Source organism: Cryptomeria japonica, chromosome 7 (assembly GCF_030272615.1).
Source record: "Cryptomeria japonica chromosome 7, Sugi_1.0, whole genome shotgun sequence".
Classification (NCBI taxonomy): domain Eukaryota; kingdom Viridiplantae; phylum Streptophyta; class Pinopsida; order Cupressales; family Cupressaceae; genus Cryptomeria; species Cryptomeria japonica.
The window spans coordinates 334,875,619-334,894,895 of record NC_081411.1 but is presented as its reverse complement, the minus strand read 5'-3'; the positions used below and the strand labels follow the sequence as shown (position 1 = coordinate 334,894,895).

The 19,277-nt window shown below is 37.9% G+C and overlaps 1 protein-coding gene across 1 annotated transcript in view; it reads left to right on the top strand.

Annotated features, from left to right (window-relative positions):
• Positions 1-19,277, top strand: part of LOC131043062 (uncharacterized) — a 197,457-nt gene that overhangs the window by 130,090 nt on the left and 48,090 nt on the right. Inside the window, exons 9-10 of the mRNA XM_057976403.2 lie at positions 13,759-13,845; positions 14,072-14,235. Coding sequence (XP_057832386.2) covers positions 13,759-13,845; positions 14,072-14,235 — 251 coding nt within the window. The remainder of the gene's footprint in view (positions 1-13,758; positions 13,846-14,071; positions 14,236-19,277) is intronic.

Sequence of the window (19,277 nt, the reverse complement as noted above, 5' to 3'; positions counted from 1 at the left end):
AGATCAAGGAGAAATAATGGATCGCTCCTGTCCCTCTCCAAGGGACAAGGGCGATGGTCCCTTTAATACGTCCAAACACATAATGAAGACAAATGGAATAAGCGCGAAAGGACATGAGCATAGAGGTTGTTCGCCCTACAATGGAAGTTCGAAGGTCAAAGATACAAGATGAACGTGAAGACATGGAGATCACTCCTGTCCCTCTCCAAGGGACAAGGGCGATGTTAGGCAAAACACATGATATTCTTTGAAAATCACGTTAAGAAAAAGACGCACAAGGTTTTAAATAGCATTTGGAAGATGATACAAGGAAAGGATCGTACCAAAATGGAGAATTTCAAGCAAAAACCTTAGGATCGCTCCTGTCCCTCTCCAAGGGACCAGGGCGATAATGGTCATGAGATGCACTTGCTCGCACAAGAAAGAAATTCAAATTCGAAGGACCACCAGATGATCGATTTGGAACATGGGAATGAAGGAGTTGAACGTTGAAAATGCAAGAATCAAGACCAAAATCATGGATCGCTCCTGTCCCTCTCCAAGGGACCAGAGCGATGAGGTACGTCCCTTTATTTTCATATTTTTGGCGCCAAATTAAACAATTCAAATTTCCTTAAATGCTAAATCGATTTTAAAATTTGAAAATCTTATTTAAATTGGCATTTAATATGGCGTTAAACATTTATTAATTATTTTGCCTTTATTAATCGAAATTCTCATTTAAAAAAACGCAAGGCATTAATAGTTAATTAATTAATAAAAAATCGAATTGGAGCGCTCATATATGGAGGTCGGCCTTGTTATTTAATTTAAAAATCATTTAAAAATCGTTTGAAATTGTTATATTTTATCAAGTCGGCCTAAGGGGTGAAGGATGAACGCGCTATATATAAGGGGTGAGAGATTTCATTTTCTACATCATTATTTTACCTTCCTTCATGCGAATTGAGAAGAGGCGAATATAGTGCGAGTTTCATTCATCCAAGGGTGGCGCGCTAAGTTATCAAAAGGTAGTGCGATTTCAAACCAAAGGTGGCGCTAGTATCATCTTGTGTGGAGTGCGAAGTGTGTTTGAAGAGGTGCGAATTCCATCCAAGGTGGCGTAAGCAATCAAAAGGTGGTGCGAATTTGAAGACCACACCAAGTGCGAGCTTGAGGATACATTAAGGCGAATTTGCTAAGGACTTGGAGACCACGCCAAAGTGCGAATTTGAAGATCCATTTGAGACCACGTCCAAGGCGATAATTGAAGATCACGTTCTCTCCAGAGGTGGCGAAGTCAATTTTGAGGAGATCATATTGAAGATTACTTTATACCTCAAATTTTGCCTAGGCAAATTTTGTTTTTTTTGCATTCTAGAGTTAGCTCTCTATCGAGGTATGGCGATTTAATTGTTATTGCTTTATTCATTCATCGTCATATTTCAAATTTTGAAATTTTGATTCTTGAATATCTCTTAGCTCAATCGTTGTATTTTAGGAAATGATAACTCTAGAGACTTATCATGAGGTTTCCTAAAATTTATCTCTCTTATTTACGTTATTTATTGCAAAATCTATTTCTTATAATGAAATGTTGTGTAGGTATGGCGACCCCAAAGGCGGGAGCATCCACCAGTCGCTCGGCTCTCATGAAAGAAGATCAGAAGACCGAAGAAGTGGAGACCAAAATCGTGTCCAAGTGGAGCAACATTGGAGATACCAACTTGGGGAACTTTAGCACAAAGAAGTTCCGGGAGGTCCCTTACATCGGCAAGCCATCACCTGTCGCCCGGAGAATAATAGAGAGTGGCATCATTAAGGCGGCCGGTTTTCCTCCAGCCATTCAGTGCCACGAGTTAATGATCGAGTGTGCCCGTCATTACAATCCACAGTCCAGGACAATTGTGTCCAATGAGGGAAACACTTTGGCGTACCTTTCAGAGGAAGCCATAAGTGAAGCCTTCCATCTTCCAGAGCACAGGGACATGATATACAAGAGCATTGAAGGAGCCAGATCAGTGTATGATGATGATCCAGATGCTTGCCTAAGCATAATCAACAAGAACTGGCTACTTAAGAGTCGTCCCCGTCTGAGCAAAGTACCGAACACACCACACAGGATTGATTTCCAAGAGGAGTACAGAGATTTGATTACCATGCTCAACAGAGTTACAGGAGCACCTCATGCCTTCTATTTTGAGAAATGGATGTTTTACTTCATCCAGGTGATTGTTCAAGGAAAGGGTACAATACATTGGGCTAGGATAATTAGCCATTGCTTGGACGTACAGTTGAGAAGACTCAGGGCTACTAAGTCCTTCCACATGAGTTCATACGTCATCTATGCCTTAATCAGGAGCGTTGAGTACGCAGGACTACCTCACAGAGGAGTGATTGGAAGAGGACCCGGCGAGGTCAGAGTTTGTGAATCCTATACCTACTTGCATCATCCACCAGGGAAGAACTACAAGTTAATCAATGATACTTTCACGATGAACATCACAAGGACGTTGCAAGGAGGGATTCACAACAGATTATCTCAGGATGCCCAGGAATTCATCAAGAGGTACGGTGCTTGGTTCATTCAGTTTCCCAAGTTCACTTACATTAGAGTGCATGGATGTCCTTTACCTCCATACATGTTGCCGAGGTACCCGACAGATAGAATTGTGTTACTTGAAGTAACAAGGCAATTGGCAGCATATGTGAAGGCATTCAGACACAGACATCAGAATGGAGTTCAGGTACCTATTATTTTGGGTAATTCAGTTGAGGTATGTCCTAATGTCTTAGCCATGGATGACGCAGAGAAGGAGTTAGCCTTGTATCCTTTTTCATCTTTTGCTTGGAGGAATAGTTTTGATCCACATGGACACTTAGAGGAGACGGTCGGTAGAAGATTTAGACATGAGTACCAAATTGAAGATTTTATGATGAATCTCCTAGATGATCTCGAAGTGAAACGAAAAATACATTCTAGATTGCCTTTGGATTTCATCAGGAAATGTAAGATTTACAGAGTAGCCGACCAAGCTCAGGACAACGGCAGGCACATCCAATCTTCATATGATAGAGAAAGCAAGACAATAAGTTTGAATTGGAATGAGCCCGAGGCCGTGGATTTAGATGATTTGATGGCACCAGTCTTGTCTTATACTCGCAGATGGGTAGACGTTCAGCATCAGAAGTTGAGAGAACAAGGCATAGCCATGTCTTTTACTTTGGAAGAGAAACCAGCCGAAGGTGGAGCCAGTGTTAGTGAAGGCAATCCTAATCCTAGGAATTCAGGTGAGGGTAACCTTCGATGTGCCAGTGAGGGCAATCTCCATTCGAGAGGTTCAAAGAGAAAGGAAAGATCAGAAAAGAAAGAGCCTTCCAAGAAAAAGCAAGGTGCCAACAAAGATCAAACACCAGGTACTTCTTCCAGGTCAGAGGATAGAACAGTTCGAGTGGAAGAGTCCATGGAATCGATGGTACAGAATGATAGGCAGGAGGAAGGACAGGTACAGCATGTTTCATCCGATGGATCTCTCCAAGACTATGATTTAGATAATGATAATGAAGTAACATCTCCTCCCAGACAAGAAGAAATAGTACATAAAGAGATTCAAGTTCAAGAGACAAGATCGAATATCCCAGATTGGTTGAAGGAAAGATTGACTAAGGTGATCGTAATTGAGGACGAGGACAGTGCAATTGATTTAGAGAGCCTCGTGGGACGTTCACATATGACAACAGAGAAAAAGAAGGCTACAAAGATGTCCAAGATGATTCGAGATGAGACTGGATCTAGAAAACTGCAGATAGCTACACCGGCAGCAGACAAATATGAGGGTGAGATCCTAGCAGAAGACTACCATATACAGACTATTGAGTTAGGACCATCCACAGCAGAGCAGACTTTAGATGATGCCACCGACACATTTGAGGCATTGAAAGACAAGTTTAGAGAAGAAGTAGAAAAGAATAGAAAGCTTGAGAAAGAGGTCGGTGCATGGAGGACATATTTCAGTCACATCAATGAACCTACTTGGGACACAGCTCTTCTAGATGCATTTGATCAGGTTATCCACTTAGAAGAGAGTATCAAGAATCTTCCCGAGATTCCAAGCACAGAAATCGAAGGAATCGTGACAAAATTCATTGCATATGCTAAGAAAGAGAATTGGAAAGGGAATAAGATTCTAGATGAAAGGTTGTTACAGATGACATGACATCTTATTTCTCATTGGCTGATACCTCCTAGATTTTTGTGCCAAATTTAATATTTGGCTATGTATTTAATGTTGTTCAGTAAAAAGGAGGTCATTTGTAACAAACCCTAATTAGGGTTTAGGTGTCATGATCTTGTCCATTGATTTATTTTCAATTTGGACCTTTCATTGTAACTGGGGATGCTATTTATACCCCCATTTTTCATTTCATTTGATAATAGAAAAATAGTGAATAAGTGTGAGAGATAATAGTTGATGTAATAGAGAGATTAGAGTTAGAAGCAATTTTTATTTTGTAGCAAGATTGAGTCTTGAAGAGAGAAATTCAAGCAATTGTTGTATATGATGACTTGGAAATCAATAAAATATTGAAGTTATGGTGTTTTGTTGCAAATTTCTTAAGTTATCTTCATGGTTGTTGGATGTACTTGAATCACGCTCAATCAAAATAGTTTGTTAATTTGAAAGGCTAAGTGTGAGATTTGATATTTGGTAGGATTCGCTATCCAAACCACTAGCTTCTTGCTGATTGTAGGAACGCCTTGCGTGGTCGACTGGAAAACATTTTGAGTCCTTAACCTTCAAGCATTTTCGCATCTAGGATATGTACCTTCGTAGTAGTGTCCTTGGTTTTTGATGCATTGAATACCATTATTACCTTAGAAGATCGCACTAATTTCAATTGAGTTGTTATCTTATGGCAAAATTGAAGTTGGTTGAGTCTTGCCAAATCTCATTCATGCTAAGTCGTTCATAGGGTTAGGCTAGATTAGACTTACTTAAATCCTGTCCTTTTTCCATTTTTTGAAAGTTCCTTTTAGTTTAGTAAAATCTTCGAACTTTTGAATCCGTAAGACGCCTTGGAGGAAACAGCAAATCACATCATACCACTAAAAAAGCTTGTCCACACGTGGAGACCCCACTAAAAGAACCTTGGAGTCCATCTAACTGATCCTTTTTGCAGATCTTCAGCAGTTAGAGACTATTTTCTCAAGAGAGGATAAGATGCCTGTCGGTATTTTATTCTGTGTATGATTGTGTACAAAATACACGTCAACAGTTCCCTACAATCCTGAGCAAAATGGAGTTGCTGAAAGAAAGAATAGGACCATTGTTGAAGCTGCAAGAGCCATGATTCATGATCAAGACCTGCAACCCTTCCTATGGGCGGAGGCATCCAAAACAACAATTTACATTCAGAATAGATGTCCTCATTGTGCTCTAAAGAATGTAACCCCCGAAGAAGCCTTTACAGGAATCAAACCTGACATTAGCCACTTAAGAATCTTCGGGAGCCCTGTGTATGTTCATGTGCTTAAGGAAAAACAAACCAAGTTGGATCCCTCTGGAAAGAAAGGCATCTTAGTAGGATACAGTGAATCTTCCAAAGCCTTCAGGATCTACATTTCAGGTGAAAGGTATGTTGAGCTAAGTAGAGATGTAACTTTTGAAGAAGATATTGCATTCAAAAGATCTAAAGCTTCATTATCTGATAATGATGATATTGTGATTGAAAATCAAGAATCAAATGTTGATTCTAACCCTGAGATACAAAAGGAGTCTATTGACCTCCCGGATTAGGAAGTTCAGGATGATCCAGCAGAACCCATGGACTCTACAGATATATCTAAGGATATTTTGGTCAGCAAGAAGAGGCCACTTTGGGTTAGAAACACCATTCAAGATGCTAAAGGATTCGCTGCTCCCAAAGGAACCTTAAGAGATAGCAAGAGACCTCAAAATCATGCCAACTACATTTCTGTAATGTGCAACATTGTCGAGTCTGAACCTCACGATGTCAAAGAAGCTATGACTCATCATGCTTGGAAGTCAGCCATGGATGACGAGTATGAGTCCATTATCAAGAATGATGTTTGGGACATTGTACCCAGACCCAAAGGTAAGTCTGTTGTTTCCTCTAAATGGTTATTTAAAATTAAGCATAATGCTGATGGTAGTATTGAGAAATATAAAGCTAGATTTGTAGCTCGTGGTTTTTCTCAAAAGGAAGGAATAGATTATGAGGAAACATTTGCTCTTGTTGCTAGATATACTTCTATTAGGTCTATAATAGCTATTGCTGCAGCTAAAGGTTGGGAGCTACATCAAATGGATGTTAAGACAACGTTCCTTAATGGTGTTATTGAGGAAGAAGTTTATATTGAGCAACCAGAAGGTTATGTAATCCATAAAAGAGACTCTCATGTTTGCAGGTTGAAAAAAGCCTTATATGGGCTCAAACAGGCTCCTCGTGCTTGGTATGAAAGAATTGATAAGTACTTACTAAGTTTAGGATTTCGTAAGAATGATGCTGATGCTAACCTTTACTTGAAAATATGTAATAATGATATGCTAATTCTGGTTCTATATGTGGATGATTTATTTCTCACCGGTGAAAATAAACTGATCATGAAATGTAAGAAAGAATTAGCCTCAGAATTTGAAATGAAGGATCTAGGTCTAATGCATTACTTCCTAGGGTTAGAAGCATGGCAAAAATCCAATGAAATTTTTCTAAGTCAAGGAAAGTACACTATTGGTATTCTGAAAAGATTTAGAATGATGGACTGTAAACCTATGTCTACTCCTATGGAATCTAACTTAAAGAAGTTGAGTGTTTCTGCAGCTAACTCTGATTTTGCAGATCCATTTGAGTCTAGGCAGTTGATTGGATCCTTGATGTATCTAGTCAATACTAGACCAGATATCTGTTATGCTGTGAATGCTCTCAGTCAATTCATGGGCATGCGTAAACTTGTTCACTTGGTTGCAGCCAAGCACATTCTGAGATACCTGCGAGGCACTATTGGTTATGGGCTGAAGTATTCACTTAATACCTCAATCTCCTTGGAAGGCTATTCAGATTCAGATTGGGCAGGAAGTGTCAAGAATAGGAAAAGTACTTCGAGTATCTGCTTTAGCTTGGGTTCTGCAGTAATCTCTTGGGCCTGTAGAAAGCAATCTTCAGTAGCATTGAGTACTGTAGAAGCTGAGTACACTGCAACATCTATTGCATTTAGAGAAGTAGTGTGGCTTCACAAACTTCTTGTTGGATTATTTGGTAAACCTAGTTGTCCTACCACTATTCATTGTGATAATCAAAGATGTGTAAAGATGTCAGTTAATCCTATGTTCCATGACAGGTCCAAGCATGTGGAAACTCATTATCACTTCATTCGGGATATGGTGCAAAGAGACAACATTCAGCTGAAGTATATTAGTACAGATGAACAAGTTGCAGATATTCTTACCAAACCCTTATCCAGAGTGAAGTTTGAATACTTTAGAGACAGACTTGGTATTGTGGAAAATGAAACTCTGGTTGAGAGGGAGCTTCAACCTTAGTGATTCTCTTCTGCAGGGTTGTCCATTCTTCGCTTGTGTGCAAGAATGGAAGGTTCCATTCTATGCTTGTGTGCTAGATGGAAAATTGTAATTATATAAAGACCCACTTGTGTATTACACCTTCTATGCTTGTGTGCTAGGTGGGAGATGTAATTCTATGCTTGTGTGCTAGATCCATTCTATGTTTGTGTGCTAGATGGAACTCTAGAGGTTCAGATTATGTATTCTTTTCTTCCTTAGTTAAGAGGGAGTATTGTTTGTAACCAGGCTCAGAAAAGGGGATTCGGATTGCCTAAGGCAACATTCGAATCCCTAAAGGGCTGGGCCCCCTTTCACCAAGCCATAACGTGTAGGGCTGGACCCTACACGCCAAAGAGGGTAGCGTGCTCTTAAACAGGGCCAGCCCTATAATGAACACACCACACTAAACCAATTTGGCGCCAAACATATATATTTAATTAAGGCCAACTTAAGGTTATATGCACATATAAATAAAGATCATTTGCCAAGTTCAATACATCCATTCATTCATGCAATTAGTGAAATCCATCTGCTCCTTGGTGTGCGAAAATAAGAGGTGAACTGGGCGAACTTAGTCAAGGAAGACAAAGCAATTTCAGTGCTCCTTATTACTGTTAGATGGTGCATTAAAGAGCAGACTTGGTGAATATAGAAGTGCAGACCTGGTGTGCTAAAAGGGCAGATCTAAATCATTCAAGTGCATAGTTTGAAGATTCCAGATCTGAGACACATGACTTGAGCTAAGTATTGTATTGTTACAATTCAGAAATACAATTCAGAATTGAATACATAATCTGACTTGTGGGTCTTTAGTGCTGGGTATTTCCTCCTTGGAGGTTTTCCCAGGGTAATTGAGTTTGTCTCTTGTGCACTTGGTTTCTCTCTTTAGTTTACTTGCTTATCATTTATTCAATGTTAATCTGAAATTAAAGTCTGATCGCTGGTCTGAGACACAAAAACTAACAATCTAGAGCTGACATTTTGTAGATAAATAGTTTCTGAAAAGTTCTTGAGATGAACTAGAGATTGGGGAAGAGAAATTCTGTAATATACCCTTCCGCATAGTCGCTCCAGGAGGACTTATTAGCCTATTTAATTTCTATAGGCTATAGTTAGAATCAAGGGAATGAATTAATTTAATTATTTAATATTATCCCTCAAAAGTAAATCATAAGGGCAATATTACTTAATTAATTTATTAAAGTGACTTTATTGGTTAATTAAGTGAGAATTTGATAAAGTCACTTTATTTATTTCCATCAAGTTCAAATATAAAATTAAAAAATGAAGGAAAATCAAAAGGATAAGAAGAGGGAAAGCCAATAGGCATCTCCAGTGGTTATAAAAGGGCAGCTTGGGCTTCTCTTTGGGATATGCTTGGTTTATTTCTCATATTGTTTTTGAGAGCTTCTTGAAATCTTGAGCCCTAGGATGAAACCCCTAAGGGTTTGCTAGTTTTGGTAGTGCAACTATCTACCCTAGCCAAAGTTGGAGATATCATCCAGGTATCTCATGCTATAGTTGCAGTGAGTTTTGAATTTGTGAAGTCTTCTATGGAGACAAATTTGCAATGAGTTTTGATATTTACAGGAGAGTTCATAAAATATATGTCTTGCGGGGAGATTTTGCTTGAAAGTTGAAAAATTATATTTTTGAATATTTTAATGGTGATTTATTCATTGTGGATATCTACTTTATTTTTGGCATGAAGATCGAATTAAAATTGGCCACTCTTCCTAAATTCCTAGCATAAGAAAATAAAGAATATCAGTTGATTAAATTAAAGGGAAATTTTGGAGTATCGGGCTGAGTATTCTTTGGTACCCTGATGCTAGTGGGACTCCTGTTCTCTCCTATGGCGTGAGTTTGAAATTAATAGCCTGGCTTGCGTGACTATTATTTCCTAAGCGCAAGGTTTTGCCTCAGTTGTGGGGTATTTAAATCTAGGAGCGGCTTCAGAGTTTGGTGTGAGGAATGTTTCAAGACATCGGCTCAGATTTGTGACATATCGTGGGTTCCTCTTGAAGGTTGGTGTAGGATTGGTGTGAGTGTCATGTCCCCTTTCTAGAATAGACATCAGAGACGAAGTAGTTGGCCTATCATTGGAGTCTTGTAGGCTAGCAGAGGTTGATTGGGACTCATTCAGTGCATATAGTGATTGGATTTTGGCTTTACAGGCAGTTTGGAGCCAGTTTGGAGCAGTTCCTAGATTTTAGGGGAGATCCCTAAATTTTAGGAGGTTGTGACTGTTGCCAGTCGTGAGGTTATTCATGACCTTTCAGATGGTTTCAGTTTCAGGAGATTTGGATGTGTTTCCTAGTTTCTAGGAGCATCCCTAAATTTTAGGGATGAGACTGCCAGTTGATCCATGATTTCCGACATCAGTCACAGACAGGTGACAGGTTCAGTTTCAAGCTTTTGGTGCGTTTCGAGCTTTCTATAGCTATTTGGGTTATATTTTTAATATATTTAAATATTTCCTATGTTAGCGTTTTAATATTTTAAATAAGGCTATGTCTATAGCCATTTCGGAGTAATAAGGGGTTTTTGGCTTCATCTGGATTCGTATGCTCATGTGTTATAGCTCGTTGGAAAGGTCTTGAACTTTTCTAAATGATTTTCACTTGCCAGGGTCCTTTTGGCGCTTGGAGTTATTTTATATTGAAAAAGTGGTGTTTTCTCTATACTTGGGCGCCCAATATTGGGAAATATGACTTTATATTAAAGCGCATTTTTCATATATCTTTAGGGTTCAATTTGGAAGGAAAGAGATATAAGGAGAAAGAAACCTAATTTCTCATTATCTTTTACATATTGAAAACTTGTTTGGTGCGATATTGCTCTGGTAGACCAATTCTTCAATCTGGGACGCAAACCCCATGATTGGTACTGGCTGGGACGTAGCCCTCAGCTATTGATTGGCAGTGGATTCTTTTGGCAGTGGCATTATTGGTCAGAGTGTATACGCCATTCCTTGTGGAGATTCAGATTGCTTGGTGAGGGTTTCAGCAGGGTGGTTGAATTTCCCAGCTGGGGCGTGATTGTTTCAGCTTGATGCCACCATTACAGCAGGTACACTTTACGTTGGAAGTGGTGAAGACTTTCATTCAGCCATAGCTGATGTTCTTGGTTTGTGTTCATCATCTACCCTTCAGTTGGCGCCATTATTGGATGTAAGCACATCCCCAATGCGTAGGGAATAATCTGGATATTATAAATCAGAAATCTGCCTGGTACGATTTGTATCAATTCTGATTTAATTGAATGTTCTTACTTGTTTCAGCTTCCTTCCTTATTTGCTGTTCTTTATTCATTACTTGCTTATATATTCAAAAAAATACAAAAAGAAACCAAACATTCTGCAGCTTCTCTCTATTCTATAAGACCATCAGCAAAATCACAGGAAAATATAATTTATTATTTTAAAAATTATAGCAGATCAGCAAAATCACAGGAAAATATAATTTATTATTTTAAAAATTACAGCAGATCAGCAAGGGGATCCATCAGGGATCTTTCAGTGAGATTGCGGTTCCTTGTTCATTAGTAAATACTGCCCTATTCTTGCACATCATTTGGAGTCCATAGTGGGGGCTCCATATTCATATTGTGGCCTGGGTTTCCAATGGATATCTCTTTGAGGTAACATCACCATTCTTCCCTTACCATAAGGAGCTGCCTGGTCGACTTGATGATTGGGGATAAAGATTAATGCCTAGCGCCTTTCCAAATGCAGGCATTACTCTCCTGCATCAATCATTGTTTCATGATTGCTGAGCGCAGGGAATAATCAAGGTGCAATTCATTCATCTGTTCTTCTATTTTGTGTAATGAATCAATAAAAACATTCTGGACTTTATCATTTATCCAGCACCGAATATAGCAGAAATAAAGTAAATTATATTCTTGGCATCTGTTGTTATCATCTTTGGTATTATTCTTCACTGCTGTCCTTATCATATTGGTCTGCAAGAATAACTGGAAACTTGTTCATTATATTGTTTGTTACAATTATGTGGTAGCAAAGTGCAAAAAATTGGATAAAACCAGTTAAGGATTTTTACAAATTGAAAATTGTGAACTAGAATTTTTGCATTTCTAAATGAAAGTTATGATGCCTTAAAACTTGTGAAGTTGATATATCTTATGATTTAGCCAAGAAATCCAGCAAAAAACTATCTGTTCAAATTTTCTTTTGGAGGACGGTAATGCACAAAAAAATTGTTTCCTTGCCAGGATCAAAAGAAGACTTGGCTTCTGTAAATATGTTTTGTCTTTATTTCCGTCTATTTTCATCTCTCTGGGCAATGAAATGAAACAACTTACAAACATTCAATAACAAAGATAGAACAAGGAAATTGACATTAATAGGTGACACCAAAGATTTGGATAGGGTTCTAACTTCTAACTATCAATATGATTAGACTTGATAATTTCAGAATAGTTCTCTTTGATTTGATGATTTTAGAATGTTCGATGCCTTTAAATATGCATCTAATTACTGAGCTCTAGTTTACAGAGCTGACTTATGGAAAACCCTACATGTGGTACATTTCCCATTGATTTTGCATACTAGCCAGTCATCGGATCATTAACAACTGACATGTATCACAGGGATGGTGATTGTTGTCACATGGAGCAGCACAACTCCATGCCTACATGCATTAACATGTGGCAGAATTGTTGAATGCAGTCATTAATTTATGATTATATGTAAACTCACACTTGCAGATTATGTTATATTTGATTTATATTTAAATAATGCATTCACTTTCAGTAATCCATGGTATGGATTTACTTCAATTCGGTTATGCATGTAATGCATTTGCGTTTAGAGGGATTAGCTAAATTGATATTTAATCTAATTCACAGATTGAGGTTATGTCAATGTTACGTGGGGATACATCACCCAGGCTTTTCCAGCCGTTACCATCCCAGAGATGTTTTGGGACATAGGGATGGCTAGGAAGGGTCCCCGATCAGTGAAAAAACAAGGGATGTCCCAGAAATAGGCAAAAATTGGCATGGGATGGCAGGGAACTGCAGGCCATCTCTGGGAGAGCCAGCTGTCCTATGGCACAGTATGAATAAAACAAAACAAAACAGAAAAGTAAGAATAAATACAGGATTCGGATATTAGACATCCTCTCCAGTTCTTTTGTTTGATATGAAGAAGCACATTTTCATATGCATCAACTATTGTATTTTTATACTTTGTTCAGGGATAGGCTATTGCATTAGAATGTTTCTTGTGTACCCACACTGTGCAACTAATAAAATATGAATTTGATGTTTGACAAGGGATAATAGAAGTCTTTTTCGAAGATTACAGTTTGAAACTTGATATACAAATGTATAGCACAGTCTAACCTTTAAAGAAGGAATTGTGTTTGCAGTTGCACATATCTCACAGCTCATATAATCCTAAATTCTATAATGCAAATAGTACGTGTCATCTTATAGGTTGCAGAGTCCGTGCCTAAGAAATAACTATAATCCACTATCAAGATATTATGAAAAAAATGAAAAATTCCTATTCTTTGTGAAATATTTTGCACAATTTTTTAAAATACTCTATTTTTGATGTAGTGCTACAGATGATTATCAGGTGTGGTGGCAGATTTTCAATGTTTTTGACATTTTGTAGCTGTAATTAGTAGCCTTCTAGCATTTTGTTGTAAGTGTTATATCATATATATGCACATTGACAATGAAAGCAATGAAATTTTTATTAATTTGTAATTCTTATATCATATATCAACTGTCATGTGAATTCTCAATTCAGTTCTAATATTGTGTAATATGATTCTATATCAGATATGATGAATGCCTTTTATACGAGTCATTGAAATTCCTATATCTTTGATATTCTCCCTATTTCTTAATTGACATACCCTGCCATTCCCTGAAAAAGGCCTTACATGCCCAACCACCCCAGAAACACTTCTTGTTCTTCTTGTCCATTCCCATCCCAGAATCACCGTGGAACATAGGGTTCCATATATGGAGCATCTCTGCAAATTGAATCTCTCTGAGTTTCTTAAATTTTTTTGTCCTGTTGCTCTGTCTGCTTTGCAATAATATTGGAAGTTCATAACATCTTATCAGTAACTTGGTAATCTGCATCAATGTCAGATGTGGTGAGTGAGAAAAACTAGTTGTATTTTCTTTAACAAGCAAACTGTTATAAATGCAGGAAATGGAACGTTCTGCAGATGTTCTTGCAGCTGGCTTGCTTGAAGTTGCAGATCCTGAACTTTCAAGCAAATTCTTCCTCCATCAGGTAAACTAACCTTGGTAGATATGCCTGAAGATTACCCCCAATATTTAATTTCAGTTTTGTTTGTCCTTCCTTGCACTGCCCTTGACTTTGCCAAACCCCCTGCATGCTTGTGGGCATAAAATTGTTATCTTTGGTAACATGTATATTTTAAATTTGCACTTCTCAAAATGGTTATTTCAAAAGAATTCTGTAAATTCTAATTATATTATATCTTTGCAATGTTCAGCGGTGGATGGCTGATGCAACAGATTCTGAAGATTCTGTTATCAAATCTCGACCAAATTGGGTATCTTATAGAGCCAAGTATTTTAAGGACAAAAAAGAAAAGGGGACCAGAAAGAAGCAGCAAGGAGATCTTTATAAAACATATGGCACCCGTGTAATTCCTGTGTGAGTACTTGCATTTCTTCTCTCATTGTTTTAATAATGGGGTGACTACATAGCCATTTTTTATCATCATTTGTAAGGTTTTGCAATAATTCACTTTTTATGTTAGTTATTGTCGGTTGAAAATTTTGTACACCTCAACAGCTGTACAAAATTGTGGATTTCAGCCACAACATGTGAGTAAATACTCTCCTAATTCTAAGGGAAGGCTCCCCCTATATAAACTAATTTAATACGGATGGGACAACAGTTTTCCTTCTTCTTTCAAGAAAAACTATATTCTTTCCTCTTCACAGAAAAGAATAGCAGTTTAAAGCAAATATCAGTAATAACTTGTACCATGAAATGAAAAAGAGGAAATGAAGCTTCCTCCGGGACTGGAAAACAATATCAAGCTCAAAGTCTTGAATATCTGCAATCCTATCAACCTTTTGTAATAATAACTTTTTAGAACCAAATGCCAATATATAGCTGCACAAAGTCTGCAAATAGAATGCACTCTAAAACTAATCTATATGAGAATCTATCACAAACACAAAGTCTTGAGATACTTCTCAACTCCAATTTTAATTCTTAAACTAATTTCACTCCCAATAGCTGCAACACAAAGTCTGCAATTAGATGAAGTGAAGCTCTGTTTAGCAGCCTTCTACAATCTTAAAAGTAAGCACAACGATATACTTGTTGATGTGTTTTTCATGCACATGCGAACACAGAATAAAATACCTAAAGGTACCTTATCCTCTCTTGAGCAAAGTTTCCCGATTGCTGAAGATCTCACAAAAAGGGATCAATCGGAAGGACTTCAAGGTTCTGCTTTGTAGGATCTCTACTCGTAGATAAGCACCAGTGGTCGTTGTGTTTGTTGTTTCTTCAAGGGGCCTTACGTACTTTCAAATAAAGCTTGTCCGTGCTACTATCTTTCCAAATGAGGAAACAGGATTTTCCTAATACTAACAGATTTTCAAAAAAGATCAAAAGATAAAGTTTCAAGGAAGAGGTACTTAAACTAATCCTAAGAGTGACTTAATGAGGACTGGTCTTGATAAGATTTTACCAATTTCAGTATCGCCAAAGAATTACAACTCCACTGGAATAGGTGCGATCTTCTAAGGGGATTCAACGATTTTCAAATAACCAAAGAGATAGATACTATCAGGGAGATACATATCAATACTTCTAATGATGATTGGACTCTTAATCAATCTTAATATTTCCAGTCGACCACACAAGGCGTTCTTATCTTACAATCAGTAAGAAGCTAGTGGTTTGGTATGTGAGTCTTATCGAAGATTAGACACAACATTCGTCCTTCAAACTTAAAATTTAAATGCTATCTCTACTAAGAGTGATTCAAGAAGATAAACAACCATGAAAGTAGCCACAAGGATTGCAACAAAACACCATAACTTCAATATTTCATTGATCTCATAGCCAAATAAACAACAATTGTTCAACTTTCTCTCTTCACTACTCAATTCTTTGCTACTAACAAAATTAAACTTGCTTCTCTCCAACTTTCTAACTTTTCTAACCTTTCTTACCCTTCTAACCCTTCAAAATGAAATGAGTGAGGGCTTATATAGCATCCTCAAATACAATGAACGACCCTGATTAAAAGAAGATTGATGGCTGAGATTTTGACACCTAAACCCTAATTAGGGTTTGTTACAAAAAAGTCCCCATTTAGATAAACATTATTAGTCCATAGCCAATAAAAATTGGCACAAATAACGAGGAGACATAGACCAATAGGAATTAAGCTGCCACATCATCTTATAACAACTTTTCATCTAGAACTTTGTTCCCTTTCCTATGCTCTTTTCTAGCATATTCAATGAATCTGGACACAATTCCCTCAATCTCAGCAATGGGAATCTCAGGAAGATTCTTCATTCGTTCTTCCAAGTGAAGGACTTGATCAAAAGTAGTGAGAAGAGTCGTCTCCCACCCAGGCTCAAGTTCTTTGGTCTTCTCAATCAAGAACATAGTAGCATACATTTGATCTCGCTGCCTTTCTGTGACAATGTTCTCTTCCTTGCAAAAGATGACCTTGATTCTGTCTTCCAATTCTTGGATGTCCACATCTGTCTCGATCTCAATCCGTCTGTCAAGGATGGTACACAACACCTCAAACACCTTGTCTTGAACTGGATGGATGGTGCCTTCAACTCGGCTGCATTTGGTGTTGACGTCTTCGAAAAGAACTTCCTTCATCTGGAGCATAGCTGACCATTGCAGGAGGCTATGGGTTCCTCCATCCATTATATTTTCTTGTGCTAGAATCCGTCTTGGTGTCTCCAATATTGCTCCACTTGGACACTATCCTGGTCTCCAATTCATGATTTTTCTGATCCTCCTTGATGAGAGCCTGCTGAGTAGTGGATCCTCTGGCCTTAGGGGTCGTCATTTGATACCTACACAAAAGCTTAAAGTTAGGGTTTGAGCATAATACCTTAAGGTATGGGATTTAAGTCTTTTCAAGGAAATAACTAAATATTAATTTGAAAATAATGTGATAAATCCTAGAATTATGAATTTTCAAATTAATATTAATTGAGAATTGAAATCAGATTGTACAAGACTTAGATTTTCAAAGGATTGCTATGGAAATCAAACTAAAATCTTGAACAAACTTTCAAAAATCTGATTATTCATACCTCTCCCTTGATTTTTAGCTATCAACCTTTGAAGAATGAATGAAGGAAGATGAGAATTTGCTGGACAGGATGTTTAATTTGAATTTCTGGTCCTTTCTTTGATGAATTCAATCCTCAATTGGCCTTCAAGAAGAAATTTGCCTTCAACTAGCCTTCAAATACCTTCCAAATTCTGGAAATTTGCCTTCAACTAGCTAAATTTCGCACCTCCAAATCTGCTCTTCAAGTTTGCATGAGAGACAATGAATGAATGATTTGAATTTGTCAAAACACACCTCCCTTATATAGGGCGCTCACTTTGCTTTGCCTCAAGGCCGACTTGGTAAAGGCTTAAATAAAATAAAATAAAACTCCTCCACAAGCTTGGCCGACTTGATAAATAAGTAAAAATAATAAATCTTGGGCGCCAAATTGTGATTTTTTGATTTTTTAAATTAATTTCAAAGCCTAAGGTTGATCTTTTTATTTATTTTAAGGCTTAGGAAATTAATTAATCAATTAATAAGTGCCTTAAACCATGCGAATTTGTCTTAGTCTCCCAAATGTGTTTGATTGGCAAATTTAATGGAAAGATTTAGGCTAGCTTAGCGAATGCTAAAGCTTGATCAAGGTTTGATGAATCTTCATTCTCCTTAGGCACTAGAATGTTCATAGTTTAGGTCTCTTCGAGGAGGCTTGTTTGAACTTTTTGTCTAGGTTTATTCACTCCTCACAATCTAGATTTGCCTTCTTTCATGTTCTTGTCATCATAATTTTGCAACTTGCCTTTGACTTAGCCTAAACAAGGTGAATAATTGGTGTCTTCAAGGATTTCGCCCTGGACCCTTTGGAAGGGTCAGGAGCGATTTTCTTGATTAGGCCTTAAATACCTCATTCTTTCACTTCAAAATCCTCCGGAAGGTGAATATATGCTTGTTTTGGCCCAAAAAAGTCTAGGATTTCAACTTTTAGTCTTTCACATGGGTAAATTAGGTGAAAATGGGAATTTCGCTCTGGACCCTTTGGAAGGGTCAGGAGCGAAATTCACCTTTTAGGTCAAAACTCACCTTTGCTTGATCATCAACCTTCTCTAAGGCAATCTCTAGGGTCCATTCACCTTGGCCATTGACTTGGCTTAACAATATTTTGAAGGAAACACTGCATTTTGGGAATTTCGCTCTCGACCCTTTGGAAGGGTTAGGAGCGAAATTCACTCTTTAGGCCTAATTTCCAATCTCCTTCACCTCAATTCATCTAAACTCCTTCAGTTTGAATCCATTTCTCAACTTGGCAGTATTGGTTTGATTCTCACAAGGCCAAAAAGGTCAAATTTGCTCAAAAACCTAGCCAGGGACAGGACCTATGCAAAATTTCGCTCTGGACCCTTTGGAAGGGTCAGGAGCGAAATTCTCATTTGAGCTCAAAATATGCATCTTTGATGGTCAAAAATCTTTCCAAGGAATTCCAAATAGCCTCTTTCATCTTTGTTTAGGTCTGACTTCACTCAAGTCTTGAAGAAAAAGGTGGTTTTAAGGTTTTTCGCTTTGGACCCTTTGGAAGGGTCAAGAGCGAATTTCTTGCTTGTAGTTCACTTCTTCATCATTTCAACTTCAATCCACCTCACAAGGCAAGGAAATACTTCTCCTCTTTCATCTAATCCAAGTTTGATTTGATTTTGCAAGGCAAAATAGGTGATTGAAGGATTTTTGCCCTAGACCCTTTGGAAGGGTCAGGAGCGAATTTCTTCCTCTGGCCTAAAATCATCATTTTTGGAGACAATCATCAACTCAAGGGCAATCTCAAGGGCATCTTTTACCTTGGTCTAGGCATAGGTTGTCATAAATTTGAAAGGAATAGGTAGATTTTAGGATTTTCGCTCTGGACCCTTTGGAAGGGTCAAGAGCGACAATCTTATTTTAGGGCTATTTTGCCATCCTTTCAACTTCAAATCACCTCCAAGACTTAGAACACCTCGCCTCACTCCTCTCTAGGTCTTAAAAACCAAAATCTTGACTTGATTTGCAAGGAAAAAGGGTGATCTTAAGAATTTCGCTCTGGACCCTTTGGAAGGGTCAGGAGCGAATTTTTCATTTGGCTTCAAAATTTGCATTCTTGGCAACCAAAATCCACTCTAAGGCAATCCAAATGACTTCTCGCAGCCTTGTCCAAGTTTGGCTTTGCTCAAATTTTGGAAGAAAAGATGTTTTTTAGGATTTTCGCTCTGGACCCTTTGGAAGGGTCAGGAGCGAAAATCACTTTTAGGCTCAATTCCTTCATCTTTCATGGTTTCTAGCAACTGAAAGTCACTCTTAGGGGCAACTTCTCCTTGATTTTACCTTATCCCACACTTGATCTAGCAAAAAACTGATAGCAAAGAGAAGTTTTGAGAGAATTCGCTCTGGACCC